Below are 22,352 nucleotides of genomic sequence, written 5' to 3'. Positions count from 1 at the left end.
CACAACACTCTTTCTCCAACACTGGAGGGACCTGCCCAGCAGGAAGCAGCCGTGATTTCTCGCTGCATCCCCAGCACCTAGGACAGTGCACACAACTGCTACTCGGAACCTCCTTTCCACAGCTGCCAGGTCCTTTAGGAGTATTACCTCCCCTGACCCTCAGAAGAACCCTCTGCGTTAGTGTCTCTTGTCCTCTTTCTGTACTCGGGCAAGCGGGATCTTGTCTGAGGGGGCAATGGGAGGCGGCAGGGCCAGGCTGCAGCCCGCTGCCTGTGCAGGTCACCTTGACCTCAACACTGACCTCGACCTCGGCACAGAGCCTGGCCAGGTCACAAAGTCCTAGCACAGATGACAGAAAAGCCTTCACCCGCTGTGCCCAAGCTCAGGACCTACGTACGCACAGAGCTGAACTGAGACAGTGGCAACGCTAGCAACAAGGAGACAGAAAGATGGGTAAATGAGTCCAAGTTAGAGTGCTGAGTCTCAGAAACCGCCCCCAGGGGTTTCTTCTTCTCAAACACTCCACACCCCCTGCTGTGATGATAACTCCCCCAATTATACACAAAGATTCATTTACAGAGATTGGAATTTTAGGTTAAAGACACGTGATTCTTCAAACCTCCAGGCAGGTCGTCACTGATGAGAATACTGTGGAAAACATATTAGAAGCCACAGAATATAAATTACACTTTCCTACCCGTGGGTATTCAACAAATAACATGCATTTTGGCCAAGGCTTCTGCTATATTTCAGAAAAAATCTTGCATCATCCACTGAATTTATCCTCAGCCCAGATGAGCAGGGGCTTCTCACTGTGATGAGGAGCCATATTACAAAGAAAGAAATCCCTGAGCTTCGAGTCGAAACCTTGGCTGGAGACTGAGCTGTGCACTTACTAGCTGTCTGACCAAGGGCAGGTCATTTATATTCAGCTCAGTCTTAATTTTCTCATTTGTCAATTGGGGATATAATGCCTGGAGGATCATGCAGTTATGCAAATCACCGGATGATGTTTGTTTAAGCCCTCTGCAACAAGTGCAGGGCATTACTTTCATAAAAAGAAGCCTCAACAATTTAAGATTGGAGAGGAAAAACTAACGATGCAGGACTGGCTCTAGCGGGGATGGGGGCGGTTGGACCTGTAGCCACACAGGCCCAGCCTTGGTGGGGGGAGGGTTAATGTTCTGCTGTCACAGGCTCCAAAGTCTTCATAATTTCTTTTTTTTTAAGATTTTATTTATTTATTTATTTGACAGAGAGATAGAGAGAGAGCACAAGTAGGCAGAGAGGCAGGCAGAGGGAGAGGGAGAAGCAGACTCTCCACTGAGCAGGGAGCCCGACGCAGGGCTCGATCCCAGGACCCCGGGATCATGACCTGAGCCGAAAGCAGCCGCTTAACCAACTGAGCCACCCAGGCGCCCCAAAGTCTTCATAATTTCTGAAAAGGGGCCCCACAAATCACGTAGCTGATCCTGAGAAGGAGTCTCAGACCTCCAGTCTCCTAAATAACCCCCGGAAGTTTCTCTAAACAAAAGGGGTGAAAGTTTCCTAAAAACATTCTTTAGGGGAGAAAGCTTATGGCCAACCCCAATGAGACCAGAAAGAACAGCCAGAAACTCCCAGCCGGGCCAAAGGAGATAAGCTTCAACTTGATGTTGAGTCTAGGTCTGCCCAGAGAGTGATTTGCCCACCATCAAGAGCCAGTAAGAGAGAGACTGGAAAAGGATCCAAGTCTTCCACCTCCAAAGAGGTCAAAGGAGGGTTCCCATGGGAAGACAGGCCCTGCTCATGGGAACGTCCACTGCAGCGGGTCCAGGAGCCCCCTGGCCCTCCCCAGTCTGCCACGATGCCCACCCAGCTACCCTGCTTCCAGTCCTCTTAAGCTCGTCCTCCAGAGCAGGGGCCCGGGGGGCAGGAGGGTGAGCCATCTCAAAATCAACAGACTGAAACAAGAATGTCAAAGACAAACTTTCACCACAAACCGCTACTTGGTCAGGCCTCTCTCCCCTAACAACCAGGAGACACTTGCAACTAGCTGGTCACTCATTCACGTTAATGAACGTTTACTGGCTCTTACTCGCACCTTATCAGATGCTGGGCGCTGCTGGACCACGAGATGGGGCCGCCGCCATGGCCACCTCAGCCAAGGCTGCCACGGCTGCCATCACCAATTCGAGCAGAGCCACATCGCCCGGCACTGCAGCGTCAGCAGCGGGGGCCCCTGGGAGCAGACCGGCCTCCGCCTTCCCGCACCTTCGCGCCAGGCGAGGGCCTCCGTGGCCGCCCCAATAGCATCGGGAAATGTCGTTTTCAGGCTTTTAGCCCAAGCAGCACAGTGAGAACGCAGGCAGGGTCAGAGGACCGAGGGGCAGTATCTGACCACCGGTAACCATCTGTGTGGACTGGTTTTGTGCCCCTTACAACGCCTGACCCACGGCAGGGGGATCTCGTGCCCGTGTACCACGGATGCAAGAGCACACAAGCAAAATCGTCTTCCAGGACGCAGATGGAAAACATTCCAACACTGTCAGAGAAAGCTCAAAGTCTCATCGTTTTAAAGATATTAAATATATCTGAAGTCAAGGAAAGGCAAGGGTTCCACGCCGCAGAAGAAGCTGCTTTTCTCCACTTCAGCCCATCTTCGCTTATTTAATGGCACTAATTAGAACTAGCCATTATTTTATTTATGGGTCCACTTACTTGTACTTACTACTGGAAAGTACTGCTGAACACTCCCTCCAACTTCGACCTACACCCCGCGACGGCCTTGCCGCCATAAGAACCACGGGGCCACGGAGAAACTCAAGGGGAGCTTACTGCCGGATGAAAGACTGAACCAATGGAGAGACACACGTGCGTGCACACACAGACACGTGCGTGCACACACACACGCACAGACACGCACATGCACACACGTGTGCACACTCACGCACACACTTGCGCGTGCGCACACACAGACACGCGCATGTGCACACGCGCACATGCAGACAGACACATGCGTGCGCGGACACACACACGCTGTAGTGCAGTATGCTATACACTTGGGGCTCCTAATTTCAGAAACGTAACAGAACTTACAATCCGATGCTATTTTTCAAGGACGTGTTTCCATATTTCTTCCTCTATTGCCTTCTTGTTTTAAATAATGAACAAGCAGAGCCCCCCGAGCCACCCCTTGCTCCTCCAGAGACAACCTCACCATCAAGGGAGCCTCTGGGGCACCTTCCAAAGTCAGGGGTGTCCCCGCTCCCGCTGGACCAGCGCTTACTGTCCGTCCAAGCTCAGCAGGTAAGCCAGCAGGTGCTGCTGGTGACAGTTCTACAGTTTTGGACAACTTGACCTACATCTCGTCTTGACATCCCACTCCTCGTGTATTTCCGCCCCGCCCGCTGCCTACACTGACCTGGAAACCCTGTGCAGAGCAGGGACTGTGTGCTGTGTCTCACTCGGGCCCCTTCCATGTGTGCCCTGCACGCAGGAGAAAGCCATCCTTGCTCCAAGAACACTGAGCTGAACTGTGACACCCTCGGATGAAGCACAGTGTGAATAAGGACTGTTGGCCATTACAAGAGAGCAGCTTGGGGTCGGTTTAGTGCTCCTATCCCAGTCACGCCCTCTGTCCTGGGAACAACCTCCTCACTCAGGAAATACTTTGTTTTTAAGGTGTTCAGATAACTTACTAATTGTGAATGCTTCCAGATGTTAAGGATTTCGAGGGCTGGTATTTATGTAGGAAGTCTTCACTGAGACCATGTGACTTGCATAACGCTCACACTATCCCTCTGGCCTTGGGCCCCGTGGTGCCGGCCAATAAGCACGAAATGCATCATGAGTCAAGGCCTGCTCTGAGTTCTTGAGCAAGTCATTTGAACTCCCTGAATCTCAGTTTCCTTATCTGTAAAATGGGGTTCATAATATCTACCCATTCCTCCCCACATCTGTGCAACAATCTTATAACAGCAGCTGTTGGTACAGCAGGGAGCAAATGGAGGAAGGGGAAACAGAAACATGAACGTGGACGTAGGTGCTATAAAGAGAACTGGGCCTCAAAGGCACGGAGTGCTGGGAGGAGCATCCTCTCTGGGGATGGTAGGGGATAAGCCTCAGCAGAGGGCACAGCCAGCACCAAGACCGTTCTGTTCCAAGAACAGACCCGTGCGGCTGGGTCTGAGGAGCAGGGGTAGGTAAGAGAGGCAGGAGGAGAACAGAGAGGCAGGCAGAGTACTGCACAGCAGGCCAGGCCACGGAGGGCCGAGGTCCACACTGTGGGGGTCGGTGGTACCGCCAGGGCAGAAGGGCACCTATGCCCTAGGAAGTAGGGCCTCCTGAAGTCAGGCTGCCTTTTTGCTATATTCATGGTGCAGGGATTACGAGTAGAAATGAAACAGGAGAAGAAAGCCCTGGACTTCAAAAGCAGAGAGCAAAAGCTTCTCAGGTCTTGTGTTGAAACTCCTCAGGGAGAATCGGCAAGCACCCACCAGGACAGGCCTCTTGACCCCTTCGCTTTGACACTGTGACACATAGGCTCATGTCTGGCAGTAATCAGCACCATTATCCAAAATGTCAGGGGCCCAAGGAAGAGGGAGCTGGCAAAGAACGAGGCCCACTGCTGGGCCAGGTGTCGGGAAGACAGAGAGGGTGGCGCACGAGCCCTGGGTCTGCTGCGAGGGAGGAGGGGAGCAGGCAGGGCTGGGACCCAGTGGGGAGCTTGGCACACGGAAAAGCGCACTAGAGATTCTCAAGAATGTGTTCTGGCTCCTGCCCTACCCTGAAACATGGCTCCACCTGTCCCTGCTGAGCCCCCAGACCCCTCAGAATTGGCATCCTCAGCCCCCAGGCAAACAAAGCCAGGGCTGTGAGGGCCAACAGAGAATGGCATACGCCGTCCCTATCCCCCAGGCAGGTCTGAGCGCAAGTCACCCTCTGATCTCGGATGATCCCGAGGTCACTCTGGGCTCCGACGATCCCTCTCCTGTTGTCTGCTTCAGTCCTGATAACAGAGGTCTTCTGGTTTCTAGAACTTCCACAGACTCACCTTTGATGAAATCGATTTTAAAAAATCAGATCTAGGGCCAGAGTTTTGACAATGGCAGCAAACTGCATAAACTGAGATGGAGCCATGCAGACACGCATGAAGGAACCAGAATCTGGAAAAGCCGCTGGAGGCCAGGCAGGAGGGCACAGCCAGAAAGTCAGGAGGAACGCACCTACCTATTTTCTTGTTCCGCTCTTCTCCACGGTTGTGCGCAATAATTGGTGAGTAGATGAATGGGCTCTTGGTCGACACGTTCTGACCCAGCAAGCTCTTCATTTTCTGTGGCCGGAGGCTGGCAGGAAGGTTCAACAGCTTCACACGCCTAGCGTTTCAAATGGAACAAAAATACTTCAACTGCCTTGTTAGCTTGGTTTCAACGTAAATACTACCAAATCCCACGTGCCAGAAAAACAGGACATCCCAGAGCAGAGGGAAAAGCAGCTCGGCAGGAAGAGCAGGAGATCAGTGCACGTGGTCACGCGGGGCCATCCTGGGCAGCAGCCGCTCCCCCCGCCGGCTCCAGCAGCCACGAGGACCAGGCCGAAATCCAGCTGTATGCCCGTGGGTGCCTTGCCTTCTCCCCCCCTCGGGCTCCTCGCCTACAGAACGCACCCAGGGTCCTCCCTCACACACTACTGCGAGCAGTCATGTCAGGGCTCGGGACCTACTGCTCGGCAAGGCCAGTTCTCTTCTCCCTCCTGGCGGGCATGCCCCCAGCACACAGGAGAGCAGGGGACTGGAAGGGCCAGAGGTTAATCGGGCCGTCTGCGTCATGAAGAGCAAGGCTGACCCCCCGCTCAGCACAGCCTGTACTTAAACTGCTCTCCCAGCCGCAGATGTGAACTCATCGCCACTCACACTGGGATCGAGTAGCTCCCGTTTATTTGGGACTCGCCAATCTGCGCAGCCTGAGCACACCGAGGCCCCTGTCCTCAACAAAACATCCCAACCACCCTCCTAGCGTGGCTTCTATTACTAATGCCTCCACGTCATTGATCAGAAACTGACACCACAGAGACAACAAGTTGTCCAAACTGCGGGGCTGGAAGCTGGTGACAGCAGGAGAGACTATGCTTTTAAACCTGTGACCCCCTCCCATGACCAGCGAGGCAAATAGGGTTAGGATCTGAAATGTTCTGAGGTGGGGACACGGGGTGGCCCGGCAGTGACCCTGCCAGCGCTCCTGCCCTGTGTGAGTGCAGTCTCCTCGCAGGAAGGTAAAGCCAGTGGGCTGTAAGGGGGGTCGTGTATGTCCTCCTGGGACTGAGCCCTTTGTTTGCTTTTCATTTTATTTTCCTTTCAGCTCCTTTAAGATGCTTTTTTTCAATTTTTTTTTTAAGATTTTTTTTTAAAGATTTTATTTATTTATTTGAGAGAGAGAGAATGAGAGACAGAGAGCACAAGAGGGCAGAGGGAGAAGCAGACCCCCTGCTGAGCAGGGAGCCCGATGTGGGACTCGATCCCAGGACCCCAGGATCATGACCTGAGCCGAAGGCAGTCGCTTAACCAACTGAGCCACCCAGGCGCCCGTAAGATTTTTTTTTAAGTAATCTCTACACCCAACGTGGGGCTCAAACTCACAACCCCAAGATCAAGAGTCACATGCTCCGCCAACTAAGCAGCCAGGCACCCCTTTTCATACATTTTTTATCCATTCATCTGTTGACGGGCATTGGGTTGTTTCCAAGTCTTCGCCATCGTGAATGATGCTGTGATAAACACGTGGTGTAGACATCTCTTCGAGACCCTGTTTTCATTCCCTTTGGATACATACCCAAGAGGTAGGATTGCAGGATCATAGGGTAGCTCTATTGTTAATGTTCTGAGGAACCTCCACTGTGGCCGGACTGATCTGACGCCCACCAGCACTACATGAGGTCCCCATCCTCCTCCCCCCATCTTCCTGATGACAGTCACCATAACAGGTGCGAGGTGGTAGCTCATCATGGTTTCCACATACTCCTCCCCGATGGGGAGCAATGCTCAGTATCTTTATGGTACATACATACAACGGGATGTTACCCACCCTCGAGACAAAGCACTTTGAAGCAGTGCACCGGCCTCCAGCTCTCTTCCCTCCACCGCAGGGTGATCCTGGAGGCCAGATATTGCCAAGGTGGGGCAGAGATGGATGCAGACTCTGGAGCACTGAGTAACCCCAGAGGTCACCTGCCCTGGAAAACTGCCCAACTTGCACTGAATTTCATGTGAGGGAGACGTAAACCCTTGTTGTAAGGGTTAAGCTTTCTCAGATGTCAGGATTAGAATTATTACCACAGCACAGGCTAACCGACACTGACTAACAAAGACCCCCTTAGAGAGTTCACAAAGCACTGCTTTCTCAGCTGGAAGGGATCTCCGATACCTAGCACAGTCCTGTCCTATGCACACATACCCCTATGGCACCCAGCAGTTGCTCACAACTTCCCACATACCCTCCCTGGACCGTCACTGACGGCCACACGCATGACTCCGTCCGTTTCCCACAATAATCCAAGGGAGTAGACCAAGTCCTCGAAGCCCAGGACTGTACCTTGTATACCTGCTCTGACTCCCTTGTCTCTGCATGCACCCTTCCGCTAAGCTTTATTCATACAGGATCAGAATCACTTAAAATTTCTTATCTGTTTCACTTTAGCTGTGAGCTCTCCAGGACAGAGGCACCCGGGCATCCAGTGCCTGGTACAATACTTTAATAGATACCTCAGTAAATATTGAATGAATAAACTCCCAAAAGTTGAATTTTTTATTTTTATTTTTTCAAAGATTTTATTTATTTATTTATCTGAGAGAGAGTGCACAAGCAGGGGGAGCAGGAGAAGGGGAAGCAGGCTGCCCCCCTGCTGAACAGGGAGCCCGACTTTGGGGCTCGATCCCAGGACCCTGGGATCATGAACCAAGCTGAAGGCAGACGCTTAACCAACTGAGCCACCCAGGTGCCCCCACCCCCAGAATTTTTTTTTAAAGAGTTATTCATTTACCTGAGAGAGCAAGCTCACTCAAGTGGGGGGAGGGACAGAGGGAGAGAGAATCCCAAACAGACTCCCTGCTGAGCACAGAGCTTGACTCATCTCACAACCCTGAGATTATGACCCAGGCCAAAATCAAGAGCCGGCCGTTCAACCGACTGAGCCATCCAGGCACCTCCAAGAGTCGAATTTCTAACTCAGCTTCCAAATCGTTCAAAATTATAAACTCAAGCCTAAGCAGTTTATTACTAACAGTTGCAAACCCTAGCCATTTGCAAGCATGCAAACAATACCTGTGCACTGCACGGGGACTAAGATGAGCAAACTGTAAAGCTGGCCGAGACGGCATGCCTGGTGTGGGTCTCATGTCCATGCACACCCAGTCCAGAGGCGTTCCCCTGCAGGTAATTCTCAGTCTGCCCGAGAAGCAAATTTAGGTGGTGTGCAGACCCTGACTACCATCTGAAGGACCTACCCGCTATTCAACTGGCACAGACTACTTCACCTCCCTGCACCTCAACCTTTCCACCTATAAAACAGGAAAAACACCAGCTACCTGATAATGCTGTGGGGGAAGAGGACACCTCCTTTCCCTAGTTCCATGCTGCCATGGGAAGGACGTCCTCAGAGGAATAGTCCTGACCTCACCGTGCCCCTCCCTCACTCCTCTTAAGGGAGGGGGCCAATTTGGAAGGAGAACCAGGGTGTGCAATGCTCAACCCCTTCTCTTGGGGTCCGCCTGCCTGCAGGGGACACTTTCTATCATCCTGTCCACGTAGAATGAAAGGGGTCTGGCCCTCCAAAAGAGGCGTAGAGTCCTACCCAGCTCTGCTAGACACTGGGGTAACATCATCTGGCCAGACCTGAGCCATGCTGTTCACCAGATCTTCCATCTGTCTGAGACAGGCCTTTGTTCCTATTGATTCCAAACTCAAGCAAAGAAGGAGGAGTATCTGAAGTGGCATGTTCAAACTGTGGCAGGCTACTTTGAGGATGAAGCAAGCTAAGATACATAAAGCACCTATAACAGTGCCTCACGCGGAGCAGGCTGCAAAAGCCTTTCTCTTCCCCTCCTTAAACCAACACTTGTTTACAAACAGACAGCAAAGCCCCTGGTGCAAAGACTCTAACTCTGGACTGGTATAAAGAAACGAAGGTTTGGTCCCAACCCTGCTACAAGCAGGCTATTGAGCCTTGGACCAGGCACGGTCTATCTGAGCCTTAGAGTTTATTCATGTGTAAAATGAGTCTGTTTTCTTGGAACACAAATAGGTTTCTATGACATGCCACCGTCACCACCTAAAAATGTGATGTCATCTGAATTTCTACAGGATTCATCTATACCAGCACAGAAATTCCAGATCACACAAAAGGCTCTTAAAACATGCAAAGGAATTCTAAGGACATGGTCAGCCAGAAAAGTAACCCAACAGTGGCCACAGGGTTCATGCATAACTTGAAACTTAGCATCAAATATCTTCTTATAAAATGTATCCTATGGGAAAAACAATCACTCAAGGCACTTGACCTACAGGACACATAGCCCCTTCAGCAGAACCAGTAAGACCACATTTAGTCTATGAAGCTGCCAACAGGAAAGCAGAGTTCCAGGGGTCAAGTGTCCAAAGCAGGGCTTGTAAGTAGAGATTTCATTTGAAAACTGCCGCCATGTCAAAGGCCGGCTGTGCTCAGCTCACTGTGGCTGATGGGGACCGAGGGGGCCCTGAAGGGCACTGGCTGGGATCCTGAGCCAACACACACGGACGACGGGAGTGTTGGGGAAAGCGGCTTACCTTCCCTCACTTGGTTTTGAATCCATCTACCTTCTTCACAGCAAAAGCTTATCTAAGAGCCCACCGCGTATCTCTGCACAGATGGGCCATGACTCAAATGGCCAGGGGCGACGGACATGGCTGGAAAGGGCGCACACACCACCAGGTCAGTGAGCACCCCACTCTCACTCCTGACTGGACACACGCTTCTCACGATCCCCATGAAGCTCTAGTATGAGCTCCATCAGGGAGGTTGCAGGCATGGCAATCACACGAACGTGAGGGAAGATTCTGGACAACATTGCACCTGATGAGGTCATGGGAGCCCCACCTGGACTGGGATCTGGGAGGCTGACTGTCCTGTTTCATCAACCAAGAAAACTGCCCTGACTATCATGGCCTTCTAAGCCCTTTTTTGAATAAATATCTGTAATCCTGCCTCAAATAATATAATTAACTTAAAAGTTTAAGTTTTAAGGGGTGCTTCGCTGGCTCAGTCGGTACAGCGTGCAACTCTTGATCTCCAGTCATGAGTTTGAGCCCCACGTTGTGTGTAGAGATCACGTAAAAATAAAATCTTTGGGGCACCTGGGTGGCTCAGTCGGTTGAGCATCCAGCTCTTGGTTTCGGCTCAGGTCGTGATCTCAGGGTCCTGCGTCAGCTCTATGCTCAGCAGGGTGACTGCTTGAAGATTATCTCTTTGCCTCTCCCTCTGCCCCTCCCCCTGCTCCTGCACATGTGGGCTCCCTCTCTAAAAATAAATAACTAAATCATTACATTTTACAAGCACCAAAGCCACTCAAAGATCATTCTGACTGAAGGGTTTAGTCCTTATCAATTAAAATACCCTTGGCGGCGCCTGGGTGGCTCAGTCGTTAAGCGTCTGCCTTCGGCTCAGGTCATGATCCCAGGGTCCTGGGATCGAGCCCCACATCGGGCTCCCTGCTCTGCGGGAAGCCTGCTTCTCCCTCTCCCACTCCCCCTGCTTGTGTTCCCTCTCTCACTGTGTCTCTGTCAAATAAATAAACAAAATCTTTTAAAAAAATAAATAAAATAAAATACCCTAACTCCAGAGCTCTTTGCCAGACTGAAGGAGCTCAATGTTAGCTCATCAAAAAACAACCAGCGAACGCCCTCCAGCCCGCCTCCAGTCCACCTCTCCGGAAAGCCCCACTGGTTCACTGTAAATGGCATTTTAGCTTTACTACCATTTCTTCTTTAGTAATTCACACCTTGCTATGTGTGAATAGTCTCCATGACTGTTACTTGCTTTTGTGTACGTTACCATTTTATTGAGAGTTCTAGAAGGAATAGAAGATGGCTTCTAGTTTTAATGGGACTTCTATGCACTTGCTCTGGCCAGCAGGAACTGGATATGGGTTTGGCAGCCTCCTGCTTGACCATCTGGTGTGAATCTGGCCCTTGCTTGACCAGGACTGAAGCCCCAGCGTTCACCATTGGGCCAAGCACATCTCAGGCACTCAATAAATATCTGACTCATTGAATTTTAGAACAGAATTACAGCAGGGATATATTTTGCCCCCCCCCCTTTTCTTTGTTAACTTGCATCATCATTACTTTAAACCATTTCTGGGTGAGCCCATGTCATGCTCCCACGCCCACAGAGCAGGTAGGTGTCTTCCTGTAAACTGATGAGACGGTTTGACTGTCCAAAACCAGGAAAGTCCTCAACAGGAGCAATGGCTCCAGTCACTTCTTCTAAAGCCACAGCCGTACCCAGGAGGCATCACGAACATCAGAGTAGCCTGTGTCCAACAATTCTACACAGCAGGTGGTCACTTACACATGGCTGCGGGCATTTCCCACCAACTCATTCTGTGACGCTTATCAGAAGCATAGTCCTCAAATGTACATATTGCTGAGCTCTTTCTTCCAATGCCTGGTTGGGATTTTTTTTTTAATTAAACTGATAAAGTCCATGTTTCCAGGCACAAGTCCTTGGAACACTGTCCTAGTCCACAGGGCTGCATCGGCCCTCTCCAGAGAGAAACGAGGAAGGCTGATTTTGTAGGAGGGCGGCAATCCCATACGCTAACCAGAGCGCACAGACTCTCCGAGCGCCTGCCGCGCTCCGAGTACTGACCAGCAGTCACGTGGGTCTGCCAGCTTTAGTCGGCATCCCAGAACACCCTCCACCTCTGTTGGCTTTTGCACACGACAGTGCAGCTCCGAGTTCTCTGCTGCCTAACTCCCATCGAGAGCTCGCTCCTGAGAAATCACACTCATGCCTGATGGACATGCAGACCACCCACAACGTGAGACACTCCCCACTGTATGGCTGGGACAATCCAGGCCATCAGAGTGCTCGTCTTGGTCAGCCCGGGCTGCTATGACAGAATACCAAAGACGGGGGCCTTGAACAGCAAACATTTCCTTCTCGCAGCTCCGGAGGCTAGAGGTCCAAGATTGGGGCGCCAGCACGCTTGGGTCCTTGGTGAGGGCCCTCCTCCTCGTTCACAGGCAGTGCCTTCTCACTGTGACCACCCTTGAAGGAGAGAGAGAGCTCTGGCCCCTTTATCCACAGCCAAACTGCAGCCGAGGTAATTTGCAATGTACACGGAAGCTGTACCTATTTCCATCCAGTGGCGTTAGGAAAAGATGGGGGAGTCAATCCTTGAACTAAATCTTGAAAGATGACTAAGTAACCATAGGCAGAGTCAGGGCAGCGGAGACATTTCAAGCAGAAGATGAAGCCAGAACAAAGGAATAAAACTCCGTCACACACTTTGGGACTCCAAGTGCTTCTGCAAGGTGTGTGGCACTGGTAGGACCAGAGGAAGAGGAGCTCACATTAAATGTGGGACAGAGCAGGCCACGGGTGGCCTTGTAAGCCGTGCAAGGCAAGCACGTGCGGTTCTGTTCTATGAGCAACAGGGAGCGGAGCAGACGGTGAGATGCACTGATTTTCCATATCTTCCAAAGGCATTTCCTTACACTTTGCCACTGGGGCTAATGCTACCGTGGGGTAAAAATCCCATCCAGTGGGCGCCTGGGTGGCTCAGTTGGTTAAGCGACTGCCTTCGGCTCAGGTCATGATCCTGGAGTCCCGGGATCAAGTCCCGCATCGGGCTCCCTGCTCGGCAGGGAGTCTGCTTCTCCCTCTGACCCTCCTCCTTCTCATGCTCTCTGTCTCTCATTCTCTCTCTCTCAAATAAATAAATAAAAAATCTTTAAAAATCCCATCCACGAGGCTTCCGACACCTGATCACATGCACTTTATAGTTCTGGTTTTCAATGAGATCAGGCATGAGTGATGCAATCAGTGAGTCACTGGGACAAAGAGGGCTTATTTCTGTAGCTGAAAGTCTCCAAGAACCTTTAGAACGTGTTTACACAAGGTGGGAGTACATAAAACCAGTTTTTCTTAAGCAGTCCAATACAGGCCACACAGACCCTGACAGTGAAAGAGATACAATGCCAAAAAACTGGTCACCGCAAATTTAATAGTATTTGCCGAAAAGTTAGACTATTATGCTTCTACCCAATCTGTTGTTATGTTTGTAGGCAGCTTAAGGGATTAAAATGTTAACATCACAATCGGACTCCCTGCTCGGCCGGGAGCCTGCTTCTCCCTCTCCCACTCCCCCTGCTTGTGTTCCCTCTCTCACTGTGTCTCTCTCTGTCAAATAAATCTTAAAAAAAAAAAAAAAAGAAAAAGAAATAAATAAAATGTTAACATCACAGTATTTTTTCAATCAATGCACTGTTTGAAAATTTAGGTGTACTGGGGCGCCTGGGTGGCTCAGTAGGTTAAGCCTCTGACTCTTGACTTCAGCTCAGGTCACGATCTCACAGTGGAATCGAGCCCCAACTCGGGCTCCAGGCTGGACGTGCAATCTGCTTGGGATTCTCTCTCTCCCTCTGCCCCTCCCCACTCCGCTTGTACACACGTTCTCTCTCTCTCTCTCTCTCTAAATAATAACAACAATAATAATAATAATGAAAATGTAGGTGTAAAATATCTCCAAGAGAAAACTGAGACTTATGGAGTGCTCAGGATATACCAGCCACTGTGTTCCACACTTTTATATGCATCAGCTCAACTAAAACAAAACCAATAGCCCCATGAGGAGCGATTTTTAAGCCCATTTTAAAGATTAGGAAACTGAGGCTCACAGAACCCAGGCCACACGCTAGTGAAGAATAAACCCAAAGTTTCTAACTTCCATCCAGGGCTGCATCCGTGACACAGCCCATCCCCTTCTGGGGTCTCTGTGTGGAGGACAGGCGCTTTTCCTCCTCAGTCCCAATAACCTGCCTGGACCAACCCACCCAGCTGCACTGACAAAAGTCCTGACAGCCTGGGGCTCTAGATGCAGCATCAAAATCCTAGAACGTTCTGTTAGGTTCAGGATGTTCTATTATGCAAGGCTGCCTAAACTTAAGAATGATCCAGGTCATGATGAAGATGAAAAATTATTAAGAAAGGCTTTCCTAGATTTTAATTTAAAAAATTTGTACCATACACTTAATCCCAAATCAAATACATTCTACTTGAAGTCTTACACGCAGAAAGGCCCAGCAAGGACCCTGACTTCCTGAGTTTGGATGAGCCACGAGGAAGCAGAGTGCAAAACAAAGCTACAGCACACTTCCTCGGGGGCCCTCCATGCCGGGGGCGGCAGGTCTGCTCTGAGAAATTCCAAGGAGGAGCAAGAGCACCTCTTCAGGCCACGGCCTAGGCTTTGGGATGGGGCAGCTTGCCAACTGTGCCTGATAAACTACTCCATGCGTGCCCAGCAGGACATCTTAAAATTCAAGGGTAGCCTGCTAGGGACTTCTGTGCATAGTGACCCTTTCTGTCCCACCTCTCAGGGGCACACAATCCTCACCTTGGCAACAAAACCATTTCGCGTGGCACTGCTATGCCTGCCTCCAGGGAAAGGCAAGGAGAGAGCAAACCCGCAGTTACCAAGCACGGCACCACAGACTTTGACATGTTCTTTTCCTAATAACCTAATGCCGTGGGTTTTAAAACTTCTTAAGCAAACGGATGCCCAGGGGGGTTAAAGCGACTTGTTCAGTAACGCTGTAGGCCCTCCCGGCCATATTGCAATGCTGAGCGAAACCTGGGAGAAACGGCCGAGCTGGGAGTGCTTCAGAGATGGTCACATCTTCATCACGTGGTATCCTACAGTCACAGCACTTCTATGAACGGCAAAATGTCGAATGTCCACTGCTTTTCAGTCTTCAAACAAATCTTTCAGAAATTCTAAAATCATTCCATGAGATTAGCTCATAAACCCTTTTTAAGTATGCAGGGCGCCTGGGTGGCTCAGTTGGTTAAGCGACTGCCTTCAGCCCAGGTCATGATCCTGGAGTCCCTGGATCGAGTCCCGCATCAGGCTCCCTGCTCAGCAGGGAGTCTGCTTTGCCCTCTGACCCTATCCCCTCTCATGTGTCCTCTCTCATTCTCTCTCTTTCAAATAAATAAATAAAATCTTTAAAAAAAAAAAAAAAAAGTATGCACTTTGCAAAGGGCCCTCAGTCTCTCCAGCCCTGCGAGCTGTGCAGAGGGACTGGACACAGTGGCAGATACTGGGAGAGAGGTCAGCAGCAGGTGCTCTGGGAATCCAAGGCCTCTTCTACCCAAGAGCAGATAGATGGTGGACAGCAGGAGGAAGTATCGGGAAAGCTTCCTAAAAATGGGGCCTGTAATGAGTCTGAAAGCATGAGCGTGCACAGATTACAACGGGGAGGAGGAAGGATGAGTCCCAGAGGGAGCAGAGCCTCAGCAAAGGCACCACAGGATCCACGAGCAGCTACGCCCACTCCCGGGCTGCAGGGGCCTGAGACTGCGGGCAAGCACCGGAAGCTTGTAAATACAAGAGGCAAGGTCAGGCTCGTGTCCTCACAGCAGAGGTCACGGCATGGGCTCTGGAACCAGGCACACCAGGGTCTGCACCTGGCTCTGCCTCCTGACAGGCACATGACGACGGCAGGGCGGTGATGCCCCTGGCCCGACGCTCTCATCTACACGACACTTACACTGCCTGGTGCTGCTGTGGAGCTTTAATGACATAAAGAACCAGACACCCAGCCAACCCAAAATGGAAGCTCTTGGGGCGCCTTGGGGGCCCAATCCGTTAAGTGTCCGACTCTTGGTTTCGGCTCAGGTCACGATCTCCGGGTTGTGAGATCCAGCCCCGTGTCAGGCTCTGAGCTGGGAGTGGAGCCTGCCTGAGATTCTCTCTCCCTCTGCCCCTCCCGCAACCTACCCCACCCTAAATAAATAAATAACATCTTTTTTAAAAAAAGGAAAGTCTTGTAAAGATCTGTAGAAAATGCTGGCAGTGAAGGGCCCGATCTGCACGCAGGCAGGCCCGCCTTACCTGACAATGGGAAGTTTGGTGAAGGGCACTGGAGGCAGGGTGGGGCCGCCTGGGAGAGTGAGGAGCTCCATTGTCCCAGGACATTTGCATGTGTAGTTCTCTAGACTCTGAGTCACATCTTTCTTTTCTGAAGAGAAATTAAAAAAAAAAAAAAGTTAATTAACAAAACCTAGGGGGCTTGGGTGTTTTTTGGGGGGGTGGGAGGGGTTTGAGCAAAATAAAATTCTTAACCCAATCCATGACAGTCCTTTGAGTCCAATCTTCAACAGAAATAAAGGGGCGCTGATCACAAGAAACAAAAAGAAGCAGCTTTAGTCACTTTACTTAAATAATCACTAGCAACTGCTCCATTTTAGAGGTACACAGGAAAAAAGGAAGTTAAGTTCCTGTCTTATAGAAGATTTCATTTCCCAAGAGAATAAATCCTTACCAAATTCCAAGAAAGTCAGTGGGCAGGCAGGACTGGTGAATCGGTATATTTTATTACCTGACAAATATTTTTCCACAAATTATTAGGTACCAAGCAAAATGCCAGGCCCTGTCCCCAAGGAGTTTACAGTCCATCTATATAACCGATATTTAAGGGAATAATTATACATCAATATTTTTGGTACAAAAACAGAGCTTTGTGAGATCAGACTGTTTTGCTCTGCCCCATCCCCATCCCTTCACTAGGAGGAAGGGGAAGAGGAACCAGAAAATGCTTGCTTATCGTCCACGACATGCTCTAAACACGTGCTTGCAGACTTCGTAACACTCTAGAGCTCAAGAGCACATTCCACACCCCAAGACGCATAATTACTCAAGACGAGCATTTCGATGCCCTGTCTGCAAACGGGAAGGCTGAGACCAAGCTGAGTTAAAGGGCTTCTCCAAGATCTTGTGTTGGCCCTACACCTGTGGTCTTCTCACTGATCCCTTCAGAAGAATGAAGAGAAGCAGGGACTGGGGACAGGGTGGGACAGGGAGTTCACACCATCTGACCTCTATTTTCTCGGCCATGGCCTGCGGGGAAAGGTGGAGGGCTTGGGGACCATGGTCACAGAGGGACACAGCACTCCCACCCGGTGAGGCCTGGGGCAGTGGAGTCAGACCCAGGTTCATAGGGATTGGCTCAGTCCCTCCTTTGGGAGGTGTGACTGCCTTAGGGGAAGTCACTCAACCTCTCTGAGCCAACGGTTGCCTCTAAAGAAACTACTAGGGATGGAGAGAGGCAAAGCTCTAAAAAGCAGCAACTGCAGACGAGCACACGGCGTGCAGTGAGATGGCGAGAACTGGGAGAAACACGACAGAGTTGCCAGAGAACAGGCAAAGCCTGCAAAGTGAGGCCAGCGCTCCTCGAAGACCGGGGAGCAGAAATAACAAATATCCAGGCAAGGACACACATTTGAACTGATAAGCGGTGGCCACAGGCATCTCCTATGTCTGAACATCACTCTCGGGGGAACATGAGGACGTGAAAGCAACCAGAATTAATCCTGGATACGACACAGTAATGCTCATCCGCAAGATGAACAAAATTCTTTAAATATTGACATCGTCTTCGATGTACAGATGATGAATCTCCTGAAGGGCTCCAGCCAACAGCATGCAAATGACCTAAGCTGCCTGATGTTATGTGCAGTGCTCCCGGTCCAGGTGTCCTATTAAGTCGAATTACGCCCTCTCAGTAAACCCCACTAAAGTGAAGATGGAAACGAATCTCCTTGCGAAGCTCAGTGCCACCTGCAAGGCTAGCAGGTTCCTTGGCTTAGCTACAGACTGGCTTCTCCGCAGAGAAGACGGGGTACGCCGTGAGTACCAGCAGGGAGGCACAGCGGCCGCGGCTCCTCCTGCTGGGCCAGCTCACCAGGGAAGCCCCAGCCTTTGTGTTCGGGCCCCTCCTTTGGGTCTGCTCATTCTCCACATGGGGGATGAACCTGCTGCGGGCGTCGTCGGGGCTCTGCAGAAGCTGGGGGAGAAGGTGCACATCTCAATATCCTTGACGTTAGTGGGGCCCTCCCTGCCAATTGCGCCAGGGGGCTCCAGCCAGATCACTTACTCTCCGGCGGGTGAAATGCTAATCTGCTGCTGAGGTGGAAAGCCACCTGCCCCAGGAGCCGGGGAGGAGATGCGGGGATGTACTCAGCTCCTGAGACGATTATCAGCACATTCTCCTGCTCCTACCCTTCTCATCACACTGCCATCCAGAGCGCCTACGCTTTCTGGAGCTTCTGCCGGGCACAGGAACTCAGGCTGCTTCTCAGCTTCAGGTCTCGATAGTGCGGTTTCCAGAGTAAAATGCTCCCGGGCGATTGCTGGTGTGGCCCACCCACTGGAAAGGTCCCATCGACCTTTTTCCTCGTGGATTTGAGCTTCTGCTATACATTGTTGCCCAGATTTGTTATTTTATCAAGGATGACAAAATGGTGATTTTGTAATTCTTTAATTTCTCTGTACCTAAAACCCAGAATTTGTCTATAAGGAAGGGTTTTTTTCCTCATCAACCAATTGGCTACCCTGAGACACAGATGATAGAGTAAAGAGGGTTAGCAAACAGACTTTCCCCGTAATTCCTGGAGTAGAAAACTACCTCCAACAATGACCAGAGACTTATACATGACTTAGAATCTTTGCAAACTGGTGGATTTTTATATATTTGGTATTTCAATTGACTGCCATCATACTCTTTCTTGATGGTCAAACTGTCCCATCTTTGTCCAGTGGGAGCCCCTTCATGTTGAATCCTGTGTCCTTTAGATAAGGCCCCATTATTCATCAAAGGCTTGCTCCTTCTAGCTCATTTTCAGCCCCAGACCTAGAATCTTCTAGTGTGAAACAGTGTTTAGAGGTCAGAATCTGGAGGCCGGGGTGCTCATTGCTACTAGATTCTGTCTCTCTAGACCTTGACAAAAGGGTCAACTTACAAAATTTTTTTAAGTGGTGAGATAGTAACTGATTTTTCCTTTAAATTTTGTTTAAGGTGTAGCAGCTAAAAATAGTTTATTGGACTACAATTTCCTTAAGGGGAGAGTCTTGTCGTCTTTTTTGTTCCTCCCTAACTTGTCAAGAGTGCTCAGAAGACAGAAGGTGTTAAAGGATCTATGTGTCTGTTGGTTGGCTGACCTTATTTCTTCAAAAAGGTAGCACAGAATCATTCTTTGCTCAAGAGTAAAATAAAAAAGGGGTGTCTGGGTGGCTCAGTCGATTGAGCGTCCAACTCTTGATTTCGGCTCAGGTCATGATCTCAGGGTCGTGAGATCGAGCTTTGATTCGGGCTCCACACTGAGCGTGGAGCCTGCTTGAGATTCTCCCCCTCTCTGCCCCTCCCCCACCGTTTCCTCTCCCCACCCCCCCAGAAAGAGAGTAAAATAAAAGAACGAAATGAACAGATGTTCTCCATGCACGCGGTGCAGACGAGCAGCCCCGGAGCCGGCGACAGCAGCCTCAGGACGGTGTACCGAGCTCCCCTGACGCAGAAGCAACGCGGGCTCGGCGTTTCGAGCATCCCACGTGGAAGGAGAACACAATGTCAAAACAGAACGTTGCAACTCCTCATAAGTGGCTTCACAGAAGCAGGGTCAGAGTCTGGGAGAAGAGCACGCGGGAAACCTGATTTGGCCAAGAAGGCTTCGTAAGGAAGAAGCAACACTGGTCTTTGTCAAGGGCCACCGGACCCCGGAAGCAGACACATAGGACAGTACTTGGAGGTTTTGCTGAATGGCAAGAATAAGGACATATGGCGACTGAAGAAATCTGATGTCCGAGGCCCACAGTGAGGGGGCAAGAAAAGAGTAAGGACATAGAAGGAACACTAATATATCATCATGAGCTGTATGTACAGAAGAAAACCTGGCAGAGAAGCTGCCTAAGGCACGTGTGAGAGGGAAGAGACTAAGATGGAAAACGTCAGAAGGGGTGACGGATGCGGGCAGCACAGGGACTCTGCAGGGAAAGAGCCAAGTAGTAAACGGCTCTGGCTGCAGTGGGGGAGGGTGACTCTGGCTTTGCAAGACAGCGACTGCCAAATATTTCACATATGCCTCCCACGTGTGTCCCTTCTCTGTGAGGCAGGACCCTCAGAGACTGACGTTTGCTGCAGGGACGGGGATGGACCCAGTTTTGCCAGGCAGACAAGGAAGGCTTCCTGTCCGGGGAAGGAAAGTAGAGATGCTCAGAGGCGAGAAAGGGGGTGGGGAGTATCATTATCCCCCTCTTGAAGGTGATAAACACTAGCTCGGCAACCAGCTGGGAAATGTGATTGTGGATTGATATGAAATGCTACCAAAATGACCTACTAATTTTTAAGTGTAATATTAACATTGTGGTCATATAGGAAAATGTCCTTTTTTTAGTAATGCATACTAAGGAACGAAGACATGAAATGAAATGATATCTTGGGGTTTTCTTTAAAATAATTCAGCAAATAAAAAAAGCAAGAGATGAAGTAAATGTATAGAAATCTTGCTAACCATTGACTCCAGTGACTGATAACAGGAATTCATTTTATTATTCTTTGTACCTTTATGTTTGAAAACGTCTCAAAGCAAAAATACTGAATGAGTTTGGGGAGGTGAAATGATTTGCTCAAGAGAAGAACAAGGTTGGAGTTCCGATCCGAGTTGACCGAGTCTTCCTGTCCCCACAGATCAGGTCTGACCACAGAAACCCAGTGTCAGGACAACAAACACGGAAGAACTCAAGGCCACAGTGGTACTAGCCCATGTTCCACAAGCCAAGCTGGAATGAAGCTTGTGATAGATCCGAACATTCCCATAAGCATATGATTTGGTCAGAGGGAAGTGATGACTTTCACTTATTTCACTAAAAATCAATTGCCGTAGTCTGCTCTGGCTGCCACAACAAAATGCCATAAACGGGCTGACTTACACCATAAGCACGTGTTCCTCACAGTTCTGGAGGCTGGGCGCCCCTGGGGAGAGCCCACGCCCTGGTCTGCAGCATACGCACCTTCCCACGGTGCCCTCACAAGGCCTTCCTCGGCGCATGTGTGCGTAGACAGAAAGAGCTCTCGTGTCGCTTCCTCTTCTCCTAGGGCATTCATCCCACCTTCAGGGTCCCACCCTCAAGACCTAATGTACACCTGATCACCTCGCAAAGCCCTCACCTCCAAATCACCTTGGGGTGGTCAGGGCTTTGACATATGACTTAGGAGGGGGAACATAAACATTCAGCCCATAACATCACTATAAATCTTGTCCAATCTGGATCAGAACACCCAACAATTATTTGAGCCAAGCTAGAGCACCTAATGCCCTTGAGAGTTATTTTCCATCCCAGAAATCAAAGAAATCATGCAAAGAGAACGTTTGTAAAGAAAGTTGCCACCTAACTATATTGTTTCTTATAGGAGCAGAAGATCTGATCGCCCAAACTTTTGACCATAAAAAGAAGCCACAGGCCATGTGCCATTTCAAGAGTTGTCACTGGCATAAAAGCCAGGACAGCACCATCTCACCGTTCAGCGCTTCGTGTTCCCTGTAAAGTGATAATCTGAGACAACCGTGTCTGAATTAAGTCAGTTACGATACTCTAAATAGGTAGAAAATGAAAGAAGAGAAAAGCAAAAAAAAAAAGGGGGGGCCACCCTCTTGGGTCCCCTCCCTCTTCAGGAGCTTTGTACTATCACTTTACTATCACAGTGAACCTTGCTTTGCTGGCAACAGAAAAAAAAGAAGAAGAGAAATAAGCACATCTTTTCTTCCAAATATGAAAGAAAAAAACTAAGGAAGAATAAGAGAATACAGAGGAAAAAGTACAGATGTGGCCCAATACAATCTGAAATTACACTTTTTTTTTAAAGATTTTATTTACTTATTTGACAGAGAGAGACACAGCGAGAGAGGGAACACAAGCAGGGGCAGTGGGAGAGGGAGAAGCAGGCTTCCTGCCGAGCAGGGAGCCCGATGCGGGGCTCGATCCCAGGACCCCGGGATCATGACCTGAGCCGAAGGCAGACGCTCAATGACTGAGCCACCCAGGGGCCCTGAAATTACACTTTTAGAATCGATTCTGATGCCTCCACTTACAGAACTAAGAACCACACTTCGCCTTAGAATTGCTTTCCTAAGAATAATATTATTGATCTTTCAACATTATGACGCTGAGATCTCTTGTGGGTTCCCAATAAACAGGCCCCTTTTGCCCACCTCGTTTCTAAATAAACTGAAGACAGAGATGACAGGTCGTCTTTATCAGCGATACAGCCCATGTTGAAAGACAT

General features: G+C 50.0%; 1 protein-coding gene across 4 annotated transcripts in view; it reads right to left on the bottom strand.

The window, feature by feature from the left end:
• The window catches only part of TRAPPC9 (trafficking protein particle complex subunit 9), a 550,504-nt gene that overhangs the window by 434,974 nt on the left and 93,178 nt on the right, over positions 1 to 22,352 (bottom strand). For all 4 annotated transcript variants that reach the window (XM_054512434.2, XM_064587832.1, XM_064587833.1 and 1 more), the window contains 2 exons: positions 16,130 to 16,256; positions 5,212 to 5,357 (listed from right to left, as the gene is read on the bottom strand). In XM_054512434.2, coding sequence (XP_054368409.1) covers positions 5,212 to 5,357; positions 16,130 to 16,256 — 273 coding nt within the window. The remainder of the gene's footprint in view (positions 1 to 5,211; positions 5,358 to 16,129; positions 16,257 to 22,352) is intronic.

Source organism: Mirounga angustirostris, unplaced genomic scaffold, assembly GCF_029215605.1.
Source record: "Mirounga angustirostris isolate CCGP_5_RB_7025 unplaced genomic scaffold, mMirAng1.0.hap1 SCAF_4, whole genome shotgun sequence".
NCBI lineage: Eukaryota > Metazoa > Chordata > Mammalia > Carnivora > Phocidae > Mirounga > Mirounga angustirostris.
The sequence above is the reverse complement of the archived record's forward strand: the minus strand, read 5'-3'. Positions and strand labels throughout refer to the sequence as shown.